Source organism: Ammodytes marinus, assembly GCF_949987685.1.
Source record: "Ammodytes marinus genome assembly, chromosome: 5".
Taxonomy (NCBI): Eukaryota; Metazoa; Chordata; class Actinopteri; order Uranoscopiformes; family Ammodytidae; genus Ammodytes; species Ammodytes marinus.
This window is the reverse complement of record NC_137234.1, coordinates 18,904,161-18,925,568: the sequence shown is the minus strand read 5'-3', so window position 1 is coordinate 18,925,568 and position 21,408 is coordinate 18,904,161. Positions and strand designations below refer to the sequence as shown.

At 39.5% G+C, this 21,408-nt stretch overlaps 1 protein-coding gene across 1 annotated transcript; it reads right to left on the bottom strand.

The window, feature by feature from the left end:
- Positions 1-1,693: 1,693 nt before the first annotated feature.
- On the bottom strand, positions 1,694-18,632 carry LOC307250553 (receptor-type tyrosine-protein phosphatase eta-like; the record flags this gene model as incomplete). The annotated part of the gene is made up of 4 exons (XM_080027672.1): positions 18,498-18,632; positions 2,530-2,545; positions 2,165-2,359; positions 1,694-1,956 (listed from the first exon to the last, which is right to left on the bottom strand). The coding sequence occupies exons 1-4, from the start codon at positions 18,543-18,545 to the stop codon at positions 1,694-1,696; spliced, it is 522 nt and encodes a 173-aa protein (XP_079883798.1). The 5' UTR covers positions 18,546-18,632.
- Between the last annotated feature and the right edge of the window lie 2,776 nt (positions 18,633-21,408).

Sequence of the window (21,408 nt, the reverse complement as noted above, 5' to 3'; positions counted from 1 at the left end):
ATCCCTTACAGCTTCAGGCTCTGGAAGTGCAGGGTAAATGCAGGGGGAAAAATCTAATGAAGAACCAAGTTGGTGTCAATTGAGCCACAAATGTGGGAGGAGATACGTTTAAGAGTTTTTGCAGTCTCTGAATTTTTTTTATTGGTAGACTTCAAAATTGCTGCCAGGTCACAGCAGGAGAAGTTTCTGAATTGTAGATGGTAACTGTGGCACCACCATCATGGCTATTAGCATCCAAAGCATGTTTATTAAGTTTGGCACAGGACTGGGAAAGTTGGTGAGTTTTCACGCAATTGAACGTGGATATCTTGCGGAGAATATTAAGTCTGAAGAATAATACTGGCAAGAACAAGAAGGTCCGTGCAGCCCTGATGCTCGGCCCCTAATTAGCTTAACACGTGAGCTCTCTTGCCATCTATATAGTCCCGTACAAAAACAGCATCACTGTAGCCGAAACCAATCCCAGCAGTCAACAACAACTAGGACTTGATATTCTACATCTGGACCTTTCTTATCACAACATCTGAGATTCATCCTGCTTATGATCACTCCAGACCCTTTTTCTAAAACAGATATCCTCAGCAGATTCTCATTACCTGACGGTATGAAACACATTGAAATGCTCACTTACTTGTGTATTGGGAAACAGTGTCACTCAGTCCTTCAGTGTGGCCATCACCTGCCACTGCAGTAACTGTTATAACATACTGGACACCAGCAGTCAGGCCAGTAATGTTTGTATGATGTAGAGTCACATTAACAGTCTGATTTGAATTTCCATCATTCCACTGTACTCTATAGAAAGAGATCTCTCCATTTGGCTTAGGCCAGTTCAGAGACATGGAGGATGTTGTGAATTTTGTGACAGTGAGATCCCTGACAGCTTCAGGCTCTGTGATATTAGGATGAATGCAGGGGTACACATTTTAAATCAAATTAAGATCTACAAGAAAAACAACCTACTGAGAGTGGCAAAAAGGCTAAAGAATGCACAAGTAAGTTTGATTCGTGACATTAGAGCAGATTGACCATGTCCAAAAAGGTAATTATATTAAAACGAAATGTTGTCAGTTGTGAGTTCGGCAAATTTGTGATGTTCTTTAAAAAAAGATTACAATCTCAAGGGGCCCAAATGGGAAGGAAAGAGCATAGAGGAGAGACAAGGATAGGCCCAAGTTAGTGCACTGAAAGTGAGTAAAACTGTGTCACTGGTTGCACCCTAAGGATGTTGTTATTTCAGTGACAGTGAGAATCCCCACAGCTTCAGGCTCTGATATAATATGGGGGAAGTAAAAGGTTTTAAAAAGCATCTACAATTTAGGCTGGTTGAAAATGCACACTTGAGTATGATTAATGACATTAGAGCATATTTACCATGTCAAAAAGCTTAATTTAAATTAAAATGAAATGTTGCCCATCATTAATGTGGTGAATTTGTGATTAAATAACAACAGGAATTAGCTTCACATGTGAGCTCTCTTGTCATCTATATAGTTCCGTACAAAGACAGCATCACTGTAGCCAAAACCAAACCCAGCTGTCAACAACAAGAGGACTTGATATTCTACATCTGGACCTTTCTTATCACAACCTTTGAGTTTCATCCTGCTTATGATCACTGCAGGCGGTTTTCCTCCAACAGATATCCCCAGCAGATTCTCATTACCTGACAGTAAGAAACACATTGAAATGCTCACTTACTTGTGTATTGGGAAACAGTGTCATTCTGTCCTTCAGTGTGGCCATCACCTGCCACTGCAGTAACTGTTATTTCATACCGGACACCAGCAGTCAGGTCAGTAATGTTTGAATGATTTTGATCAACAGTCTGATTTGAACTTCCATCATTCCACTGTACTCTATAGAAAGAGATCTCTCCATTTGGTCGAGTCCAGTTTAGAGACATAGAGGATGTTGTGAATTTTGTGACAGTGATATCTCTGACAGCATCAGGCTCTGTGGATGCAAGAAAGGTTGGGGGGGGGGGTGTAGTGTTACACGACTGTAATCCAAGTATTTTATATCTGTGCTTTATCCATTTGAGTGTTCACAATCAAATGGTCAGACATGCAGTAGGTACTATGCCAAATAAAGTCATAGTTGCAGATATTGGGATAGATCAAGGACTGAAATGCAAGTGTTTTGTCAAAGTAAGCAGACTTACCGGTTGTGACATTTTTGCAGCAATTCAAACAACCAAGGGAGATTTGATAGACCGACCCAGGATTCAAACCAGTTATTGAACCGTTTTCATAAGTAAGGTTTCCAATCGACAAGTTGCAGTTTGGTATTGATCTAAAAGTGACTGTTGTTGTGGTTGCCATTAATGTTTCTGTGTCATTGCTGTCACATGCATTACCTAAGAGGTAGAGACAAGAAGGAGAAGAAAAACAAGGCCAACAGTAGGACATGAGCACAACTAGATTAGAGCAGGGCCCAGGCAACACATAACACAACATACAGCACTATGTGAGAACTTTAAAAAAGAATAGTGACACATTAACAGAAATGTATTAAAAGTGTACTTACATGCCGCTTGGGTGATCTGTGGAGAAGAGGAAAGAGAAAAGCAAAGTTAACATGCTTGCGCCAGCAGAGGTCAGCATTGAGTTTAAAACAGCTTCAAAGCATCAACTGGGAAACCAACTACCTGTTCACAGTCCAAGGGCATCAGTATATAATAGCAACTAAAAGAACTATCCTGATCCTTAAATGGAACTAGTGTTAAACAGGTTGTGGCTCATCAGTTTCCTAAACACCAGGCCTTTGTAAACCCCTGCCCGTGTGTGATGTGAACTGTGGTCCTTGGAGTCAAACAACAGGAGGATGACCCGCAACCTTTCCAATTTTTTTTTTAACTTGCTACATGTTATGTTATTTTTCCCTTCATTGTATTTGTCCAAAAGTAGACGGATTGAAGTCCAAACATACTGGAATACGCCTGTAAAAATGCGCAATGAGTCGTTTTAATTAGAAAATACAAACTTGTAATACCAAATAATGTAATTGTTATTCGTCTAGGGGTAAAAAGAAGAAAAAAATATGTGGTTTATTCACTTCCTTGTCAACTGTGCACATACACATACAAAAGCTCAGTATTAAGGAATGCAATGCCCTGTTAACTGATGAAAAGATTGTGTTTGCGTGCCATTAAGTACAAACAAGGATGTAGGCTGTGGTTATACAAGATTACAGTAGGTTATGGTAAATAGGCGTTTTATGGATATCACAAATCTCTCATGCTCCAAAATAACTACATACAAATTACCAAGGCGGACGCCGGACGCTAAATATCAAACTCACACATGTAGACATGAAGCTTCATGTCCACACAGCTCTGTATTTCCACGGTGATTATCATCTGTATCCTGCTATCAGGACTTAGCACACAGCTCTGACTCGACATTACTTATTAGCCAAAACTTAAACAGCCCAGAGTCCCTCACTGACATGTTGCCTTCCAGTTTGTTTGCCACGCAGCTAAACATTAAACATATGGCATCATTGCTCAAACCCGCACCATTCTCTGCCGCACACAGATCACAGACAGGTTCAATCATTGACTCCAGTTAACAATGGTATACAAGACTTCACACACAGCATGGCCTGCATTACACAAAATCTAATCAGGCATGCAAATCCAACGGAATATGACATGGAATATAACAGGGCAAAAGCCGCTCAGTATACAGAGAAAAGACGGATTAATCTTGACCTGTCCAGCTGAGCTTAGTCATATTCACAGAACACAGTCTGATAAAACAACCCTGCAATACATATGAAGGTTATAATGTGCAGCCATGTTCAAACTATAACCTCAAAAGTAACCTGACAATTGAATGTTATAAGAACATTAAAAACAGAGCTGCAACTAGTCTATGTTTACGTTTTTTGATTATTCTGATCCTAATCATTTTGTCTGTAAAATGTCAGTGAAATGAGGAAATCATAATTTCTCTTCAACCCAAAGATATTAAGTTTTACAATGTAATAAAACGGAGAATAGCATTAATAAATGTTTTACTATGATGAGGAGGACTGATTTGGTATACGGCTATTGTGCTATACGTTAGGTGAATCTTTCATTATTGTTTACTATGTAGGGATGTAGTTCAAACAATGTGTTGTATTTATTTCTTCTATACAGCCTTATACTAACAATGTAAATCACCTTCAACATGCTTTGGCAATATTGAACCTAGGTAATAAGTACGCTGATAAAGCAGATCAGTTGAATTAACAATAGACCATAGAAGAATAGGTTTCACTACTCAGAAGTCCAGGAGGTACAGGAAAAAGGGAAAGAAAAGGTCTATTCTGCAGTATATGTTGCCTCTTTCACCCAACCGACCCTGGAGACCGCTGTCCTCTTAACTTTTCTTTTTCTATTAACAGCAGTGACCCATCCCTTCCTCCCACTCTTCTGGGACTCCATTCTTCTTTCTGAAGTACAATGGTGCCACACAGTGGTGCATGAGGAGTTCAAGGGCTCAGTACTCTTTGAGGCTCTGGTGTTTGCATAGTGTATGAGAAGGTCAGTATACATTTCAATGACATACGATTCACATGTGTTTGTTTTATCTTTAACAGAGTCTTTGCACTTCTTAAAACCTAAACTATATACCAGCCATTATTTAAATTTATTAGGTAGCGTGGGGGGGAAAAACATACTGTCATTTTGGGTGGATTTTGTTCGTTACCAGCCAAGAGGAACAGTCTGTATAAGGAAGTACACGTCTGCGAGGCTATACTTCTGCTGTTGGTGCAGGGTGTAGGGACAGTTGAGGTTCACACTAACGCCCTGTTAGAGGGAGGGTAGGTGGTTGTTAGATCATGTATCACTATCCGTAATTTTAGGGACACACTTATACCACATACTTATAGATATATACGTAACATATCCATCACCACAGTATATAATTTTTTTTAGGTGATGAAAAAGCATTTTGCGCAGCTGTAAATATCCCCGATGTTCGGACGGAGAGTTTCAAGATATCCGCATTAGTTAAATTACTAAAACAGAGGAATATATCATATATTCTCCCTTTTTTTTCTCGTTAATAATGACTTCAATTTGGATATTGTAAGGATTTAGATTTGATGACTGAATTCTATACTGGATTTATGTATTTGTATAAAAAAAGGTACTTCACAGAGAGGGAGAAAAAGCAAATGCTTTAAAAAAAAGTGTCTTACTTTAAAATTGCACTTTATTTGCCCATTCATTTAGCCTGGAAATCCAGACCCTGATATCTTGAATGATAGAGGGTCTGGCCACGATCAATAGTAATTTCCAACTCAAGGGGCGGCTCCTACTCGTGCATTTCAAATGCCACTGCACGCAGTTGGATAGCACTACAACCAATCAGAGCGATGCACAAGGTGACGTAAGCCCCGTTCGTTTAGCAAACAGCTGTTAAACTGTTAAATTAAACGTTTGCCGTTGTCGGTCGGCAAAACAGAACGTTCCACTTACTTGCTAATGAAAGATTTGAGTGCCGTCTTCTAAATCGTAAAGGGTCGAGGCCAAAGCAGTCTCAAACTCACACAACATATCCGCAGCCATCTTTGATGTTTACTATCACGGCTTCGACGTTGCATGCACGTCACTGTCGTCATCCGGTTACGTCCTCCCCAGAATACCATATAAAGGGCTCTGGCGCGCCCATATTAGATAGAAACAATTGAAACGTGAGCCCGGATTTCTGGTCTTCTAGAAAAAGCTTCAACGGAGAGTGTCCAGATCAACAGGCGCAGCAAATTTAATTTGCCAGCGCCTAGTGGCAGGTCTGGGAATGCCAGGCTACCATTCATTACCACAAGAGTTCACTTTGGATGAGAACAGACAAATAGAGACTGCCAGTCATTATAGGTAATTGTCCCAGGCAGAGATACAGCCACGCTTATTCCCTCCATCAGGACTGGGGTTGTAATTTAGGTACAACATGTATAATGTTTTATAAAGTCTCCTATAGCTACCTAGTTTCTATTGAATACATTTAAAAAATTAATTAGCCAATAATGCTCTGTGTCAAACTGTCTTGTTAGAATGAGAAAAGTCAAGTTAAGCAGGTTTTTTTCTTCTGTTGGTTAACAATTGACTACACAACAACAGATATTTTATCCTTTGGACCTAATTTTTTAAGCCGGTCTGATATACATTTGAACATGTAAAATATCCTGACCACTGAGCAAACTCTATTTGTTAATGAAGATAATGTGATACGATGAAAAACTCCATAGCAGCTACCAATTGTTCCTTGTGGTGAGATTGTATTTAGAACTGCTGTTATCCGAGGTCAATAATGATTTATAAACCACCAACAGATGTGTTAAGCATTTGGTAGGTGTGTAGATTTAGTAAGCTTTAGTTTTTGTGGTACATCAATTGGGAATGACATTACAACTGGACTAGAGTTTGAGTTTAAGGGCAGCTGACGCTGGTTCCAGATGTAAAACGTGACTGTGTACGAGCAGAATCTGACAAACTCAACCACTTCGAGCCCCACAAGAATGTGGTAAGGGTCACATACCGGCATGTGAAAGCTGCATCTTCTTAATACTGTGACAATATCATGTTTTCATACAAATATTCATGTTAAACTGACCTCTGGATATGTGACCTCTCTGAACTAAGATTCCCAAATGTTTTATTTCCCTTGGCGTGCTTCCTAAGTATCACTTATGTTCTCCTGACTAAATAAACACAACAACGTCTCAAGCCATTACGTCTTGGCAACAACTCAGAGAGTAGAAACCCATTTGGGAAATATAAATACTGAAGTTCAAATATTGGACATAATTTTTCTTTTCTTTTTTAACGGATCCATTCGGCCTCAGCTCCACTCTCCCTCCTCCCTCTGAATCTGTAAAACCCCTAGTATTTATAGTGAAAGCATATCACTCTATTGAAGCCACTAAAAGAAAAAGGAGAAAAAAACGCTTAAGCTGGTTGTTGGCACACACGGCTCTAAGTCTGTAGACTGTAGTCTCCAGTGTTACCTTTTGTGACCATTAGACTCTCACCTTAGGGCTGATATTTAATGCACACGGTGAAACATACCGGTACTTGGCTGGGACTCAGTGACCCCTATGCTCCTTGCACTGTACATGTGCCCTTGGACTGGGCTTGTCTGGAGGAGGAGGGGGAGGAAATGGCTGTACTGACCACTATATAAACATTGCATAAACCCTAAAGGCAGCCTGCCTGCCACTCTCTTGATTCCCTTTCATTCCCAACAGCCAGCCTTTGCTGCACCCCTCCTGATAACGCCCCAGTTCCTTCCTCCATCATAACACTTGGGCCCAAAAACAATCATGAAATCACCTTAAAAGTGCTCAGGGATCAGCCTATTTAACCTAAGCTCCTCATCATCTGATAACTTGGAACAAAAGCATAAAGAAAATAATAATAATTTTTGATCCTTGAATTGAGGGTATAGAGGACTTGGTGGTGGGGCCTCTGTTGACTTTCTGAGTGGAGAAAGTGGATTCTTGGCGGCAGTATCTGATTCAAACCAAAACATTTATGTGTGTGTGTTTATGTGTTTATCATTAGCTACACTAAACACCCAAGGTTCCAGAGGAATAGATTTGTTCAACATATTAGGACAATTTAAAAAATGTATTTGTCCTAAAATGTTTTACTTCAATAACCTGATAAGACATCTTCCTCCTAAGACTGTGTGGGAATGGATAGAATGTACTCGATTCAAAGCTTTCAGGCAGGGCAGTTTAAAACTGAATCATTGCATGTTTTCCATCCACCTGTTCTAATGCACATTTTAAAAATCTTGAGCAAATATCACAAAAACTGGTTTTTACACTTGCGCGACAGGGTAAACTTTGTTATCTAGAAAAGAAAATTGCAAAAAGGGCAATGGAATCAGGCTGAATCATAATTTGAATTAATCACTTGACATCAAATAGAAACATAATGAGTTCTCCTGAGAATTCAGCTTGATTTAACATTGCTTGGTTTGCCTTTACGTATATGTTTAAAAGGGCATCACGAGCCACATTAATGCTTTCCACTTCAAAATGCAGAACTTTTCTCTTCATCAACTATGGTGTGTGGTGAGATGTGTGGTGAGACTAGTGAAAGTTGCAATTCTCACTTTATTTTACCGCCTCTAATGAATTGGCAGTGTGTTCTCTATTTAAAGTTCACTGCCTCAGACTTTCAATTGTTTCTGGTCTAACATAACTTCCTGGCACTTCCTGAGCCCACCCAGAGAACCCTGATAACAGATTCAAAGAAAATAAAGGACTTTTAAGCATTATGCTGAAGTCCATAGATCCAGTTCATTAAGGTCAAATAAAGGAAGACGAGAGCCACACGACATTGGCTAATAAATCTGCGCTTGTATCTTTAGATCATTGCTGTTGCCAAAACATCATTTGACAGACTGTACTGTATCTTCCTCTGCATTTTGCAATCTGTACCTGGCGTTTTTTCTTTTTCATTTTCATGGGGTTAGGGTTAGGGCAAAGGGCCACTCCACCCAAATAAATGTTTTAATGTTTACTCAATGTCGCTGATAAGTACAACATGTATATTTATAAATAACGGCTCAGACAACCGCTAGTTTTACCCCTGTAACACAAGACATGGGTCAAACTATATTTCTTTAAAGATTTGGATATTTAAGATGCACATACTGTAGGCCTATCCATCGCACGCACAACACTAGTTTTGGAAAAATGTCTATACTATCCAGTTAGTCAATCACGACCGCAGATAAAACATTTATTGAAATTACATTATTATCCACTTTATGGAAAATGGATGAAAGGATGAAGACTTAAGATTTAACTTTTTTTTACACAGTGGCAGTGGTGACTCTCAATTAGAATTAGGGTTTTATGAGAAATATGAGAAGTCAACTATTCTTATTAAAATATTTATTTCTTCTTTAATATGTTCTTATTTTCTATAAGTTATTTTAATGTGTGTATCGTATACATTACCGTATACAGCATTTGAGAGTGATACAAATGGCACAAAACTCTGTTAGACAAATGAAATATGAGCATCTTCCTATGGAATACTATGAGAACATGATTCATGAATCATAAAAAAAATGCCTTAAGCTGGATCTAAATATATCAACTGCCTCCAAATATTCTCCACGCGTGATAGGTGTTAGCTATGAGAGTGTTTGTCTCCAGGTACAGTATCAGCCTCCCACTCCACAGAACTGGCACTGGTATCATGGGCCACATCAGAGACTATGGAAATGAGTGACGTTGTATTTACTGTCGCCAGCACTGTGCTGCACTGTGCAGACTGCTGAGCTGCTGTTGGCAGATACCCATCTGAGTACAATGCACTTGTACTCAGCTTCCTCCTAATGCAGCTGGCCAAAAAGTGCATGAATTATGGCCCCACACCCACAGACTCCGGGCCCAGAGGGCTGGAACGTCACCCTGATCATAGAAGTGTGATCAGTGTGATGTTAAAGCGGAACATTGGGTGTGTGCTGGGTGCTAATCTGCGGGGAAATAAGATCAGAGAAAGCCTTCTGTAGGTTTTGTATTATACTGTATGCTCCTTTCTGCTGCATTCACGGGTGTAAATACTGCATTAAAATGATTGAACTATGGCTAATACATGTCCTTCTTTACTTTTTTAAAATCTAGACTCTGAAGTACAACTCAAGTATGCTGGGAGAGGTTTCTGTCCCATGTGCACTGAACTGAATCTTAAAACTAATTCATCCTTAGGTTATATGTATCAAAACCGTCCAAAAGTCACCTGTTAAAGGTAAAGTCAGGAGAGCTAAGAATTTTTCTCCCATCTGATCCAATGTGGTGGACCCCACTGTTACCGATACCCGTTACCTTAAAGGTGGAAACCACTAATCTGTTTGCTGATTCAACTCGTTTAAAGGCACCTCATTACATATATCAGTAAGTGAACACAACACCAGTCAATGGTACCTGAAAATTCTTTGAAAAAGATTAATTTGTATACATACTGAAAACTGAACGTCTCTACATTGTCAGCTAATCCTCTTGCATAGCTTAAAAAAATACATTCAGATTTAAAATAAAAATTCTATTTATTTCAGCACTTGGTTGTCATGGGCAGTGGGCACTGAGTGATAACCCTGTAATATAGTTATGTTGTACTAATGGGGCATTAAGCATCTCACTTGAAGCACTATAGCACTGGAAATGCAGTGATAGAGAGACAAGTGGGAAAATAATAATAATTGTGCATCTCCACTACAGCCTTAGCTGTCCATGACTTGCTCAGAGGCCACTGGTAAAATGATAGCTATTTGCTGACAATAAGGCCTTTGAGGCCGAGAGAGGAGCCCATGTCTCATTTACATGGATTGGGGAACTGTGACTCTTTGTAATTCATCTTGTACATGCAGATCTTCCAGGCGCAACCCTGTTCGAAGGCAGCATGTTTGGGGATGTTAATTTGAAACTGGATTGTCTTGACAGTTGAAGCAGGGGGGCAGCATTACCCATGGAGGACTTGAATTGTGACTTTTGCACTTTAGATTGATAATGCGATGCAAGACACAAAGAGGCTTATGCTTTTTTCTAATCTGGATACAGTGAGAGCAGTCCATTTTGGAAAGGGATACTTTTGTTCAGACGCACATCAGACGTCACCAAGTCATCACAAGTCATCCACATTTCATAGAAGCACAAGGCATTAGAATAGCTGTTAGCCATTAAGACTGGCTTCAACACACAGAGGCAATAGCCATTGTTGTTGTAGTTAGAAAACGTCTCATTTACTTGCACCAAGATGTTCTCACAGATAGCGATAATAAGGCCCCATACCCAAAACCATGCAAAGTGTTGTACTTTTCCTGGGTCATGAACGGCTGAGTGTTAAGCCGTGGTTTGCATGCACTTTTTCTAGACTGTCACACAGGATGTACTTTATTTTTGGGCCTTTTAAGATGTACAGCATATGAACAACAGAATGGACATGTTATTTCAAGCAGAAGAGCCGTGTCTTTATACACTGCAAGTGAGGCTGAGCGAGTCAGAAATGAAAATTGCATTATTCATTAAGATGTTAATGTAACAGTTCTGTTTGATTTAGTGTTATGTATAAATCTAATATGAAACTCTTAAACATGAAACTTTAATTGTCCCCGTAGGGACATTAGGTTCGATATGGAATAATAATGAACATCTGATTAAACAGACTTTCAACAGACCTATTAATTAAAGCAATAAATCAATGTAATATAGTATAAACAATGCACTATCATTATCCTGAATTTATGATTTAAGCATCAATCTTAAACCTAAAGGATGTAAAATGTTGAAAATCACAAACCGATTACAAAAACAAAAAACAGATCAGTTCATCATGTTGTTGTAACAAATGAACAATTCTCCTTAAAAAATATTTGAAATTTCAATTTAAGAAGAAACTATAATATGTTTCCACATAATACAGAATACCTTACTTATTCCACCTCTGGTGAACTGACAATGAGTAGTTAACACAAATGAACAAAGTTTAATTTAACCCTCTGCACTCCGTTCTATTCTAAACATATTTTATTACTACAATTGCCAAAAACTATACACTTACCCTAGACATAAACTGAAAAAAGTGTATTCCTCGCCGGATTCTGAAATTTCCGAGGATCCACGAATGCGTCTCGTATAATGCAAATTATATTATGTAAAATATAAGCTAAAACAGCACATTTTCACAATAATCATACATTTCACACGTCAAAAAATCTTCAATCTTCAAAAATCAACCCTTTGGGATATCAAGAAGCTGTAAAACCATTAAATTCAATGCGCTATCGGCTTCCCGGAAGCAGCCAAGTTTGTTTACATGTGATGCAATAGCAATGCGACAAATATCTATCAAATCTGCGACGGACTCCCAGACTAGCTAGATATTAGCCAGGCCCCCAGGGCAGCCAGCATGGACATGTGGCCAAGCCATGGTATCGCATGGTATGAATGGGGCTGTGGGAGGAGCTTATTTTCATGCAGCCCGGAGGCAGAAATCCCCGTCCACTACAATACTAGCGTCGAACAAGATTGTATCTCCGCAAAAAATTTCTGGATATCAATCATAGGCTCATACTTATCTTTAGACCATGTACTGATAAAATGGAAGTTTTCTCACTTAAAAACGCCACCTCAAGCGTTTTATTAGCCCAACGGCTTTTAACGGCTTTCAGTTTCAGCCGTTTGTTTTAGAGGGAGAAGGAGGGGTGGGCAGCTGAACAAAGGTTTCGGTTTCGGCCCGGCCTCACGGCAGGAAAATAAATATAATTCTTACTCATTCTGATAAGGCAATTGTGTTGGTTTTATAGAAAAACTTTAAAAAGCTAACTTAAGCATTTGAACATTTGTTTGGTCGATTTCAATAGTTAACTTAAGCACCATGGACCTTTAAAGATGTAACACACGCTATCAAAACAGCGCTAGCCCACTATTTTGGTGTAGATGGCAGGAGGAATCTTCGTTTAGAACTTGTTAACCACTGTATTACATTACAAAACGGAGTGTAATTTAAAGATCACATATAGCGAATCATCGTGGGGTTAGTGACTTAGGGTGTATTCACACATGGAAAGTCCGTTAGTTCACTTGCTTTGGTCCAGACCAAATAGAATTTGGATTTTTTTTTTTGGTGTGGTCCACTTTCATATTGCCCCTTTTGCAAGTGAACCAGCATTACGAAGCAAAACCACACGTGATCTGAGGTCATTCATTCATTGGACAGACATTCTGGGGTGGAGAGAAGCAGGAAGAACGAAGTAAAAACTGCGAATTTATCATTGATATAATATGGGGTTAAAAATAATAAAAATGCCTACATCTAGCCTATAAATAAAGAAGAAAAACATCAAATTATTGTTGTTTCATATGGTTATAATATGTAGCCCTATGACAATGCCACGTTATGTGGCTTCTAGCCTACGATGTGAAACATCATTTTTACTGTATTTTTGCTGCTGGACGCTCGGCTCGCGTGAAGAATAGGCTCAAACTGAAACACAGCTGATTAAGCTGTGTATCAGCTGGGTGTCAGTTTGCCGCAGTTCAGCACCAAACTGACACGGGAACAGTATTGACGGTCCCGTTGGGAAGAACAATAAAAACACACACTTCATGCAAAGCGCAGCGTGAACCTGTTGGCACTGTAGGCTACGGGAGACGCTCCTCTCCATCTGATCGCTGATCCGCACGCGTCATTATCAAATGTAATATTTTCGCTCGGGGCTCCCGGTCAAACCACAACTAATCTTCCTAACAATGGCGACAACAACACTTTCCCATAATGTGAAGCTGATGGCGATTTATTAAAAAAGAAAAGAAAGAAAAGGCGCAGTGCTTCCTGCAATTGGGTCGGATCGAGTACGGCCAAATTCACACCACAAACGAACTGCAGCAGAGTGCGTTTTGAAGCGCATCGAGACTACCTCTTCAGCTGGGTCTCGGAGCGTTTGTTTGGTCCGCCCCCGAGTGCGATTGCTGTATTCACACCTGCCTGAAAGATGCGCACCGAAGGTGGAAGTGCACCTGAGTTCGTTTCAACCGAACTAAACACAGCATGTGTGAATACACCCTTATATGCCTATGGTTGGTAAACAACGCAACTGTGCTCGCTAAGACCTTTAGCTTACAATGCTACAGAACGAAAATGCAGAGTCACCTCCAGACAGTTGGAACTGTTCAGAACAAAATAAATGCCTAGTAATGTTAATAATTATGTGTGTGTCTGATGTAGGGCTAAACTTTTTTCTTCCTGTATTATATCGAGGGCTTGGAGCAAAAGGGGCGTAAGTGACATATTTTGCGAAAATGACTTTTATATATAATTTTAAAGGTCTTGATAAGTTCTATCAAATGGTGAAAGAATAACGTCACTTAACATTTTATTTTTTGAAATAAAGGCTAAAAACATAAAGGCGTAAGTGAAAACCTTCAGTTGAGTTTGGAGCAAAAAAGGCGTAAGTGCACTGAGCTTGGCGCACAAAAGGCGTAAGTGCATCATAAATAGGCTAAAGAGCTGACAATACTCGTATTGGCTTGGAGCGAAAAGGGCGTAAGTGACATTTTCAGAATTTTACAGGAGAGCAAAAACAAACTTTTTATTGATCATAAATATTTAAACAGCATATGAAATCAATCTCTACTTTAATAGAGATTAGGCTTCAAGGAATTAATATTTAAAAAATTAAAAAAAGATTTATTTAAAAAAAAAAAAAAAAAAAAAAAAAAAAGTGTTTATTTTAGTGTCCATATGTTCTCCATCATATGTGGGTATATCAAATTCTCCAAACATATTCAAAAACACCTTTTCTGTAGTATAAATGATGGTCTTTTCTGCAATCCCTCCATATTGTCAGCTCTTGAGCCTATTTATGATGCACTTACGCCTTTTGTGCGCCAAGCTCAACTGAAGTTTTTCACTTACGCCTTTATGTTTTCAGCCTTTATTTCAAAAAGTATAATGTTTAGTGACGTTATTCTTTTACCATTTGATAGAACTTATCAAGACCGTTAAAATGATATATAAAAGTCATTTCTAATCTCTATTAAAGTAGAGATTGCTTCCATATGCTGTTTTTTGTTAAATATTTACAATCAATAAAAAGTTTGTTTTTGCTCTCCTGTAAAATTCTGAAAATGTCACTTACGCCCCTTTTGCGCCAAGCCCTCGATATACACGTGTGCCCTTGGGTAAATATTGTATACCAAGATTAGATAGGTTTTTTATTTTTTTAAATTGAATTATCACAGAAATTCCTCTTTTGTTTATCCCTTTTTTCATGTTATATGCCATTTGTACAGTGTTATACTGCTCAAAAGACATTTATGAGCCATTTCAAATTATAGCCATGGTTGTGCTTGTTATTTAGACATGTAAGACTTGCATAGAGAGTAACAAATGAGCCCACAGTGTGTAGAAATGTGACATGAGTGAAAAACGCTCAGAAATGGAATGGAGTCCAGAGGGTTCATGTCAGGAATGAGAGGACGCAATTTGACAACTTGAACTACTGGATGCACAACTAACTAATCACACCAGTTGTTTTGTCTTACACACAGGTGTCTACGATATTTATTTGCCCAATTATAGGTGAATTAATTTTTTTCAGACATTCTCTTGATTTAAATTTGACATAATTCCACCATACCTCTAAATACAACTTGACGCCGGTGTCTTATCTTCACAAACACTGTGAGTGAAACATCAATGTTCACATGCATGACGAAGACTTTTAAGACATGTGGGCCTGTATAGACGAAGACCCTGTATCACAATACACACAGCAAACAATGACATTTTTTACAACACATTAATGCAAAGGAAGGGACTATTATAATGTGATGATAACAGTTTAGCATCCTGTTATAGCAAATGAATATTGCTGCTGCCATACATTAGGTCCCGTATCATGTAATTGACAGAAAAATGAAAGGTCTATATTTGGAAGATGTTTCTCATCAGCAGTGTTCGCTCTATTCATTCCCAAGATCATACATCATATATTGTAGTCGGGTTAAATACACAGCAGCTGAGCAGCATAGCAAGAAAGGCTTATTTATTTTTTATTTATTTTCAGAAAGGCTTATTTAGACTTTGAGAAACAATATAAATAGTAGACCCTGACATATAGAAAAACTAATATTAGTATCCGAAAGCAGTGCACACAAACTGTATAATTTCTTGCTACTGTTCAGTCAGGCTGTCAGGTGAATGACTGGGGACTGTTAAATAAAGAGACTACTAACAAGCATGGTGCCGTGGTGTTGAGTGTGACGTGCAGCCAGGTGGATTGTAGTATAATTTTTTGAAGATGTATGCAGTATGGAAAATGTCAGTATGCAAAAGAAAATCCTTCCAGGGAAGCATATTATTTCCCCCTTTTTCGCAGTAACTTCCTTTGTTCTTTAAGCCAGACAATGTCAATGAGTACGCTGTTTAGAAAGCAAACAAGCTGTTGTCCCTTAACTGATCTTGTATTTAGTATCATTCATCATTTGCTGTGTGTATTGTGATACAGTGTATTCGTATAGGATCACAAAGACCGTCATAAACAACGACAACATTTGACCACTTTAAACATCCTATCTCTAAATACATAAATGAATCCATTGTTTCAAGATGCCAAGTTTAAGATGTATTTCCCTTGCATGTTATAAAACAATTATTTGACACGTTTAAATAACATACATTTAACAGTGCCTGAATGTCACCAGAAACAGACCAAACTCGTGTTGTGATATCCTTGAGGTTTCAAGCATTCAGAGGGCTGCAAAATAGGCCTCCAATCTGGGATTTCATTAGGAGACAAGATGCCTCTGAACGGGAAAGTCCTGACTGCTGTGCCTTCGATCTTTAGGATAATTTCATTCTGATCACATATTTAGGTTAAGGGATCCAACATGTTCAAGTGAGACTCTGGATTAGTTGTCTTGCCTTCACAACCTTTGTTTATAACACCTGAAAACGTGTCTTCATAACTGTAACTGGTTGGGTTGGTGGCAGGTTCGCATTTGCATGTGTACCCTGTGGCCTGTGTTAACCTCTGGTCATCCAGTGTACGTGGAAAGTTGAATAACGGCCCATTGCACCTTTCACTTCCTTATTCAAACCAATGCAGTTGCCATGTCATGCCATGCCATGCCACACAGGCACAGAGTGTATTTCATCATGTCATTTTCCATATTTGAGAAATAACTAATAGCGTTGTCATTAACTTTCTGGAGCTTTTAGCTTCTCCAGTCTCCACCATGGCTATTTTGTCACACCAATATTTCCCAGGTGAAGAATGAACTTTCATGCAAAAAAAATAATAACTATCTTAATCCAATGTGCAGAGATAGCCGTTAGGTGTGACATATATTGTGGTTATAGTTAAAGGAAGCCATCCTTGACTGCTGGTAGGAGACACAGACCATGGTGCAGAGGTATCACATTTGACACATTTTACACAAGTGCTTTATCATTTATGCAATCCATCATGAAACAGCATCAGGCCTCATACAGAAAACCTGCACATTTTAGACAGAGCTATATAAACATTTATGTGCCCCCATGCATGCAATACCTCCGCTAATTATTGGCTTTAAAATAACCAGAGGTCTCTACACATTGTCCTCTGTCCGTCTTCTGCTGTATTGGATTCTATCACAATCACACTGTAGTTTGTACCTATTGGATTGGTGAGTTGGAGCTGTGGCTGCATACAGGAGTGACAGGGACTGGGCTGCACCTCATTCCATTCCTGACTCTTTGTGTTGGCCACACGCGTCCTCGAATACCATTCTCAACCTCTCTCACCCTTTCTCTCTATATCTATCCATCTATCTATCTATCTATCTATCTATCTATCTATCTATCTATCTATCTATCTATCTATCTATCTATCTATCTAACTATCTATCTATCTATCTCTTTCTCTCTCTCTCTCTCTCTCTCTCTCTCTCTCTGTCCAGAAAGACCAGTGGGACGAGGACAGGTGGGTCTGACTACAGGCTAGGTCACCGTACCCTGGCCAGTGCAATACATAGCTGACTGAGAAAAGATATTCCAATTATAAACTATCTCATTAAGTAAAAAGGTAGAATCAGTGATTCTGGAGAACGCTTGTTGACAAAATCACTTTTTGTCAGAATCAGTGAATATCTCCTCATGATACCTGTCTGTAGTGGGTGTGCTGAGTTAATACACAGTCAAGGCTCTGTAAACTGGCATGTAAACAAAGGGGGCCCACAATAGCTAGTAACATGCCAGTTTACAGAGCATATAGGCTGTGTTTTAACACAGGCCTACTGACTAACATTCCCAAGAAACGCTGACTCCACCTTTAATATTCACCAAAATAATTCAGTTACAAAAAAGGCGTAATTCTAAATCCAACATCACAAGTCCTATTCTCACCAAGTCTTTATAGCCCCGTTGTTCAAACTCTCCAGCTGAAGGTCGGTGTATTAACTTGCTGACATAACCCATCAACGTACCATCATTCAACTTTTATTAAGCCTTAACATTCTACATCTGCAACACAAACCTACTCTATCACCGGGTCAAAATTGCATTGTTGTGTTATCGTTTGTAGGTCTATATTTTTTTCCATAGGCCTACATTTTTACAAGTCTGCGCTGTGCAAGAAAAAGAAGTAGACAAAAGATAACAAACAGTCAAAAGACTAACAGTTTACATTATTACACACAACATTGTGTTACGTTTTGCTTTGGTGATTACTTTTTTGTTTCCCATAGTTTTACTTGATGCTTGTGAGGCAAATCTGATTCCATACATAAACTTAACCAACTACTGACAACAGATAAGTGAGCGGAGCAACTACCTGTGCAACAGGTGCAGTCACACCCGCGCGGTAAGAACGGACCTTCACATCCATACAAAGGGCCCTCTGTGCGTGGTTTTTTCTTCTCTCTCCAACAAATAAAACAATACCAACTAGTGTAATTCTGTGCCACATGTAGGACAAGTGAACAAAAAACTTCCTTACCTTGAGGAGAGCGCTGAGGACCAGCAGAGTCCGCAGTAGTAGCTTCATGATGCCGCACGCACGCACGCTTACTGGGAAAAGATTCGGGTGACTTTTCTATCGGTGGAATGCTCTCATGTCCGAACTTCTTTCTCGTTTAAAAAAAGGACAGCGCCGTGACTTTATTTCTCTGTCCAAACGCGCTCCTTTGCTACATCAGGAAAATTAAAGAGTCAGAAAAAGGGGAACTTTTTTTTCTCCCCCGTCGCTGTCAACGGGGAGGAGCGGCGGCCACGCGCGTCACTCACTCGGGGAAGTTTTTAGTTTTTAGGTCTGCCACTCCTCTTCTCCTCATCAGCCCCCCGCCTCTGCTATATCACCACCTATGTGTCACACACAACAGCCTCTCCTGCGAGGACTGGGCTGCCCGGCCAGGTCATGCAGAAAATAAAGAAGAGACACCCCACATTCTTGCCATAACTTGGCCACGCGAAGGAATGCATTCGCGGGGTCCCTTTGCTCACACACTCCGCACTAGAGCCGAGCTGCCAAGGCAAATTGTTTGTAGGAACCGTCCACTGAAGTTAAAGGTGTAGTTAGAGATTTTGGACAGTGGTCGTTGACAAAATCACTTTTTGTGTGTGCACTGGGAAAACAAATCTTCTGTTTATACACAGCCTAGGCTCTGTAGACTGGTATGTAAACAAAAATGTAAACAAAGGGGGTCCAGCACCAAGAAACAAGTGATAACAGTAACATTATTAGTTAAGCAGATTTTGACCTCTTTTTAGGACTGTGGCATGCACACATTGGTTGACATGTCCATTAATCCTTTGTCAGTTTTAGATTTGCACCTGCTATGAAGGGGCAAATTAGCCTACACAAAGTGTTAAACACTTTAATCTAAGTAAACAGTGGGAAAATAATGTAAGGCATACTAAAATCTCAGATTCTGCTTAAGGGCTATAAGGCCCTTATTATTTTATTTTGATCCTGCTTTGTCAGGTTTCTGCCCCTCCTCTCTGTTCATTAAATAATCAGAAATGAACTACACTGTGGGCCTGGGTGTGATATGGGTTTATCATGAAGAGTTTATTTATAGAGCAATTTTATCAGCTTTCTGACAGAGCTGCTGTACAGGAAATGGCAAATAACAGACAGCAGCTCTCTTAGATTGCTGACTTACAGTATAGGCCAAACAAAACAAAAAATATGTAAAGAGGTTGTGGTGAAATTTCATTTTAAAATATTACGTTTTACCTTGAACGTTTGCTTTTTAAGGAGAGGATATACAGTATGTATCTCCTTCATTAACACATGATGATGACTCCTGTGCTCCATTTATGTTGTTTTATTTGTTTCAGTCAACTTGTGAATCTGACTTTAAGCTTTAAACGGTCACACCACAGCCTTCCCTCGAGCTCTGCTCAAAAGTGTAATTGAAACTTCCCCATGCAGTCTTTAGTTTGGGTGTGTTGTTGTAGATCAGCCATTGCTGATACAACAAGGAAGTGAACGTTAATGTTGAAAACATGACCATCACTTGAGCAGTTGACATTTGGGACGAAACCTTCCATCTTCTTATCAGAAACTCCTGATGTAATATGTACCGGTCAAGGCAGATGGCACAATCCACAATGAGCCAGGTTCTGTCCAACATTTCTTCTCATTAAAAGGGGGGTTTTACTTGCCATCATTGCCAAGTGTTCGGGGCTCTTTATGAATAAAATTGACTTAATTACTTGACTTGACTTGACACAGCCTAATCTGGTGGGCATCAAGTAGCTCAGATGGAGCAGTTGGGGATTGCATCATGCTTTATTTATTGCCTGAATGTTCAGAATAAACCAGCACAATAGAATAAGAGTTGTGTATTTTCTTTTTTTAAAGTCTTGATTATTTTCTTTTTTCCAAAGTGAAACTTGGTTATACGCAAGCAACCCACAATCCCCTTTCTAATAGGGGGGTTCATTTTGATACTCAAAAGCCAGAAGTTAAGTTTCACAAAATTGGAAACCATTATTACAGTATTAAAGGTCACATATTATGCTAAATGCACTTTTTAAATGTGTTCTAACATATCCATGGGTTCACGGTGTGCCTAGAGACTGCCAAAATATTTTAAAAAATAACAATCTCTCCTTTTCTCACTCTCCCCCTTTCTGAAACCCCCACCTCTCCCCCAATATACTCCAGTCAGAATTCTCGACGACTATTACGTAATAGTCGGCACAGCCACATCCCCATATTTTCTTTATATGTCCATGCTTCCCCCCCACAAAACGTCCACCGTGCAGTAGTCTATGATAACCCCACCCCCCCATTTCTTATTGGTCCACGGCCCCGAGATCCGATGGAAAATTTTCCGAGCGACAGCCATGTTGTTTTCCCCGCTAAAGCCCCTATCTCACTGGGCTGCGACTGTTTGCGACAAGTTGGAGACTTCATTCGCAAACGAGTCTCTAAACTGTCTCCAAACATTCGCGGAGGTCTCAATTTCCTATCATGAGTCGCAGAGCCGCGCAGTCCTGTCGCATGAATTTTGAACATGCTAACTGGAATACACTACTGTGTCGTGCTGAGTGGGTTATTTTCTGACCTTTAAATAGTACACTGGATGCCGCCGCTTTGTGACGGACAGTTTCATACTGGCTGTTGTAAGACGTCTGCTGATGGTGGCTAATGGAGATGGAAATGATATGAACTGGTCACTATGACCTACCATTCCCAAGGAAATGTTATGTAATCCTCTGGGGATCGTTGCAGCAAGTTTGTTTCTTGTTTTATTGCTGGCCAGCTCTCTCTGTTTGTGCCTCTGTTGCCATATACTGTATGTTGTTTCTGTGTTTGTCCTCCCCACCCTCCTCTGTCAAGAGATCAAGATTCAAGTGGTTTCATGTGTGAGATGTTGCCGATAGAGCACAGGCCGAGG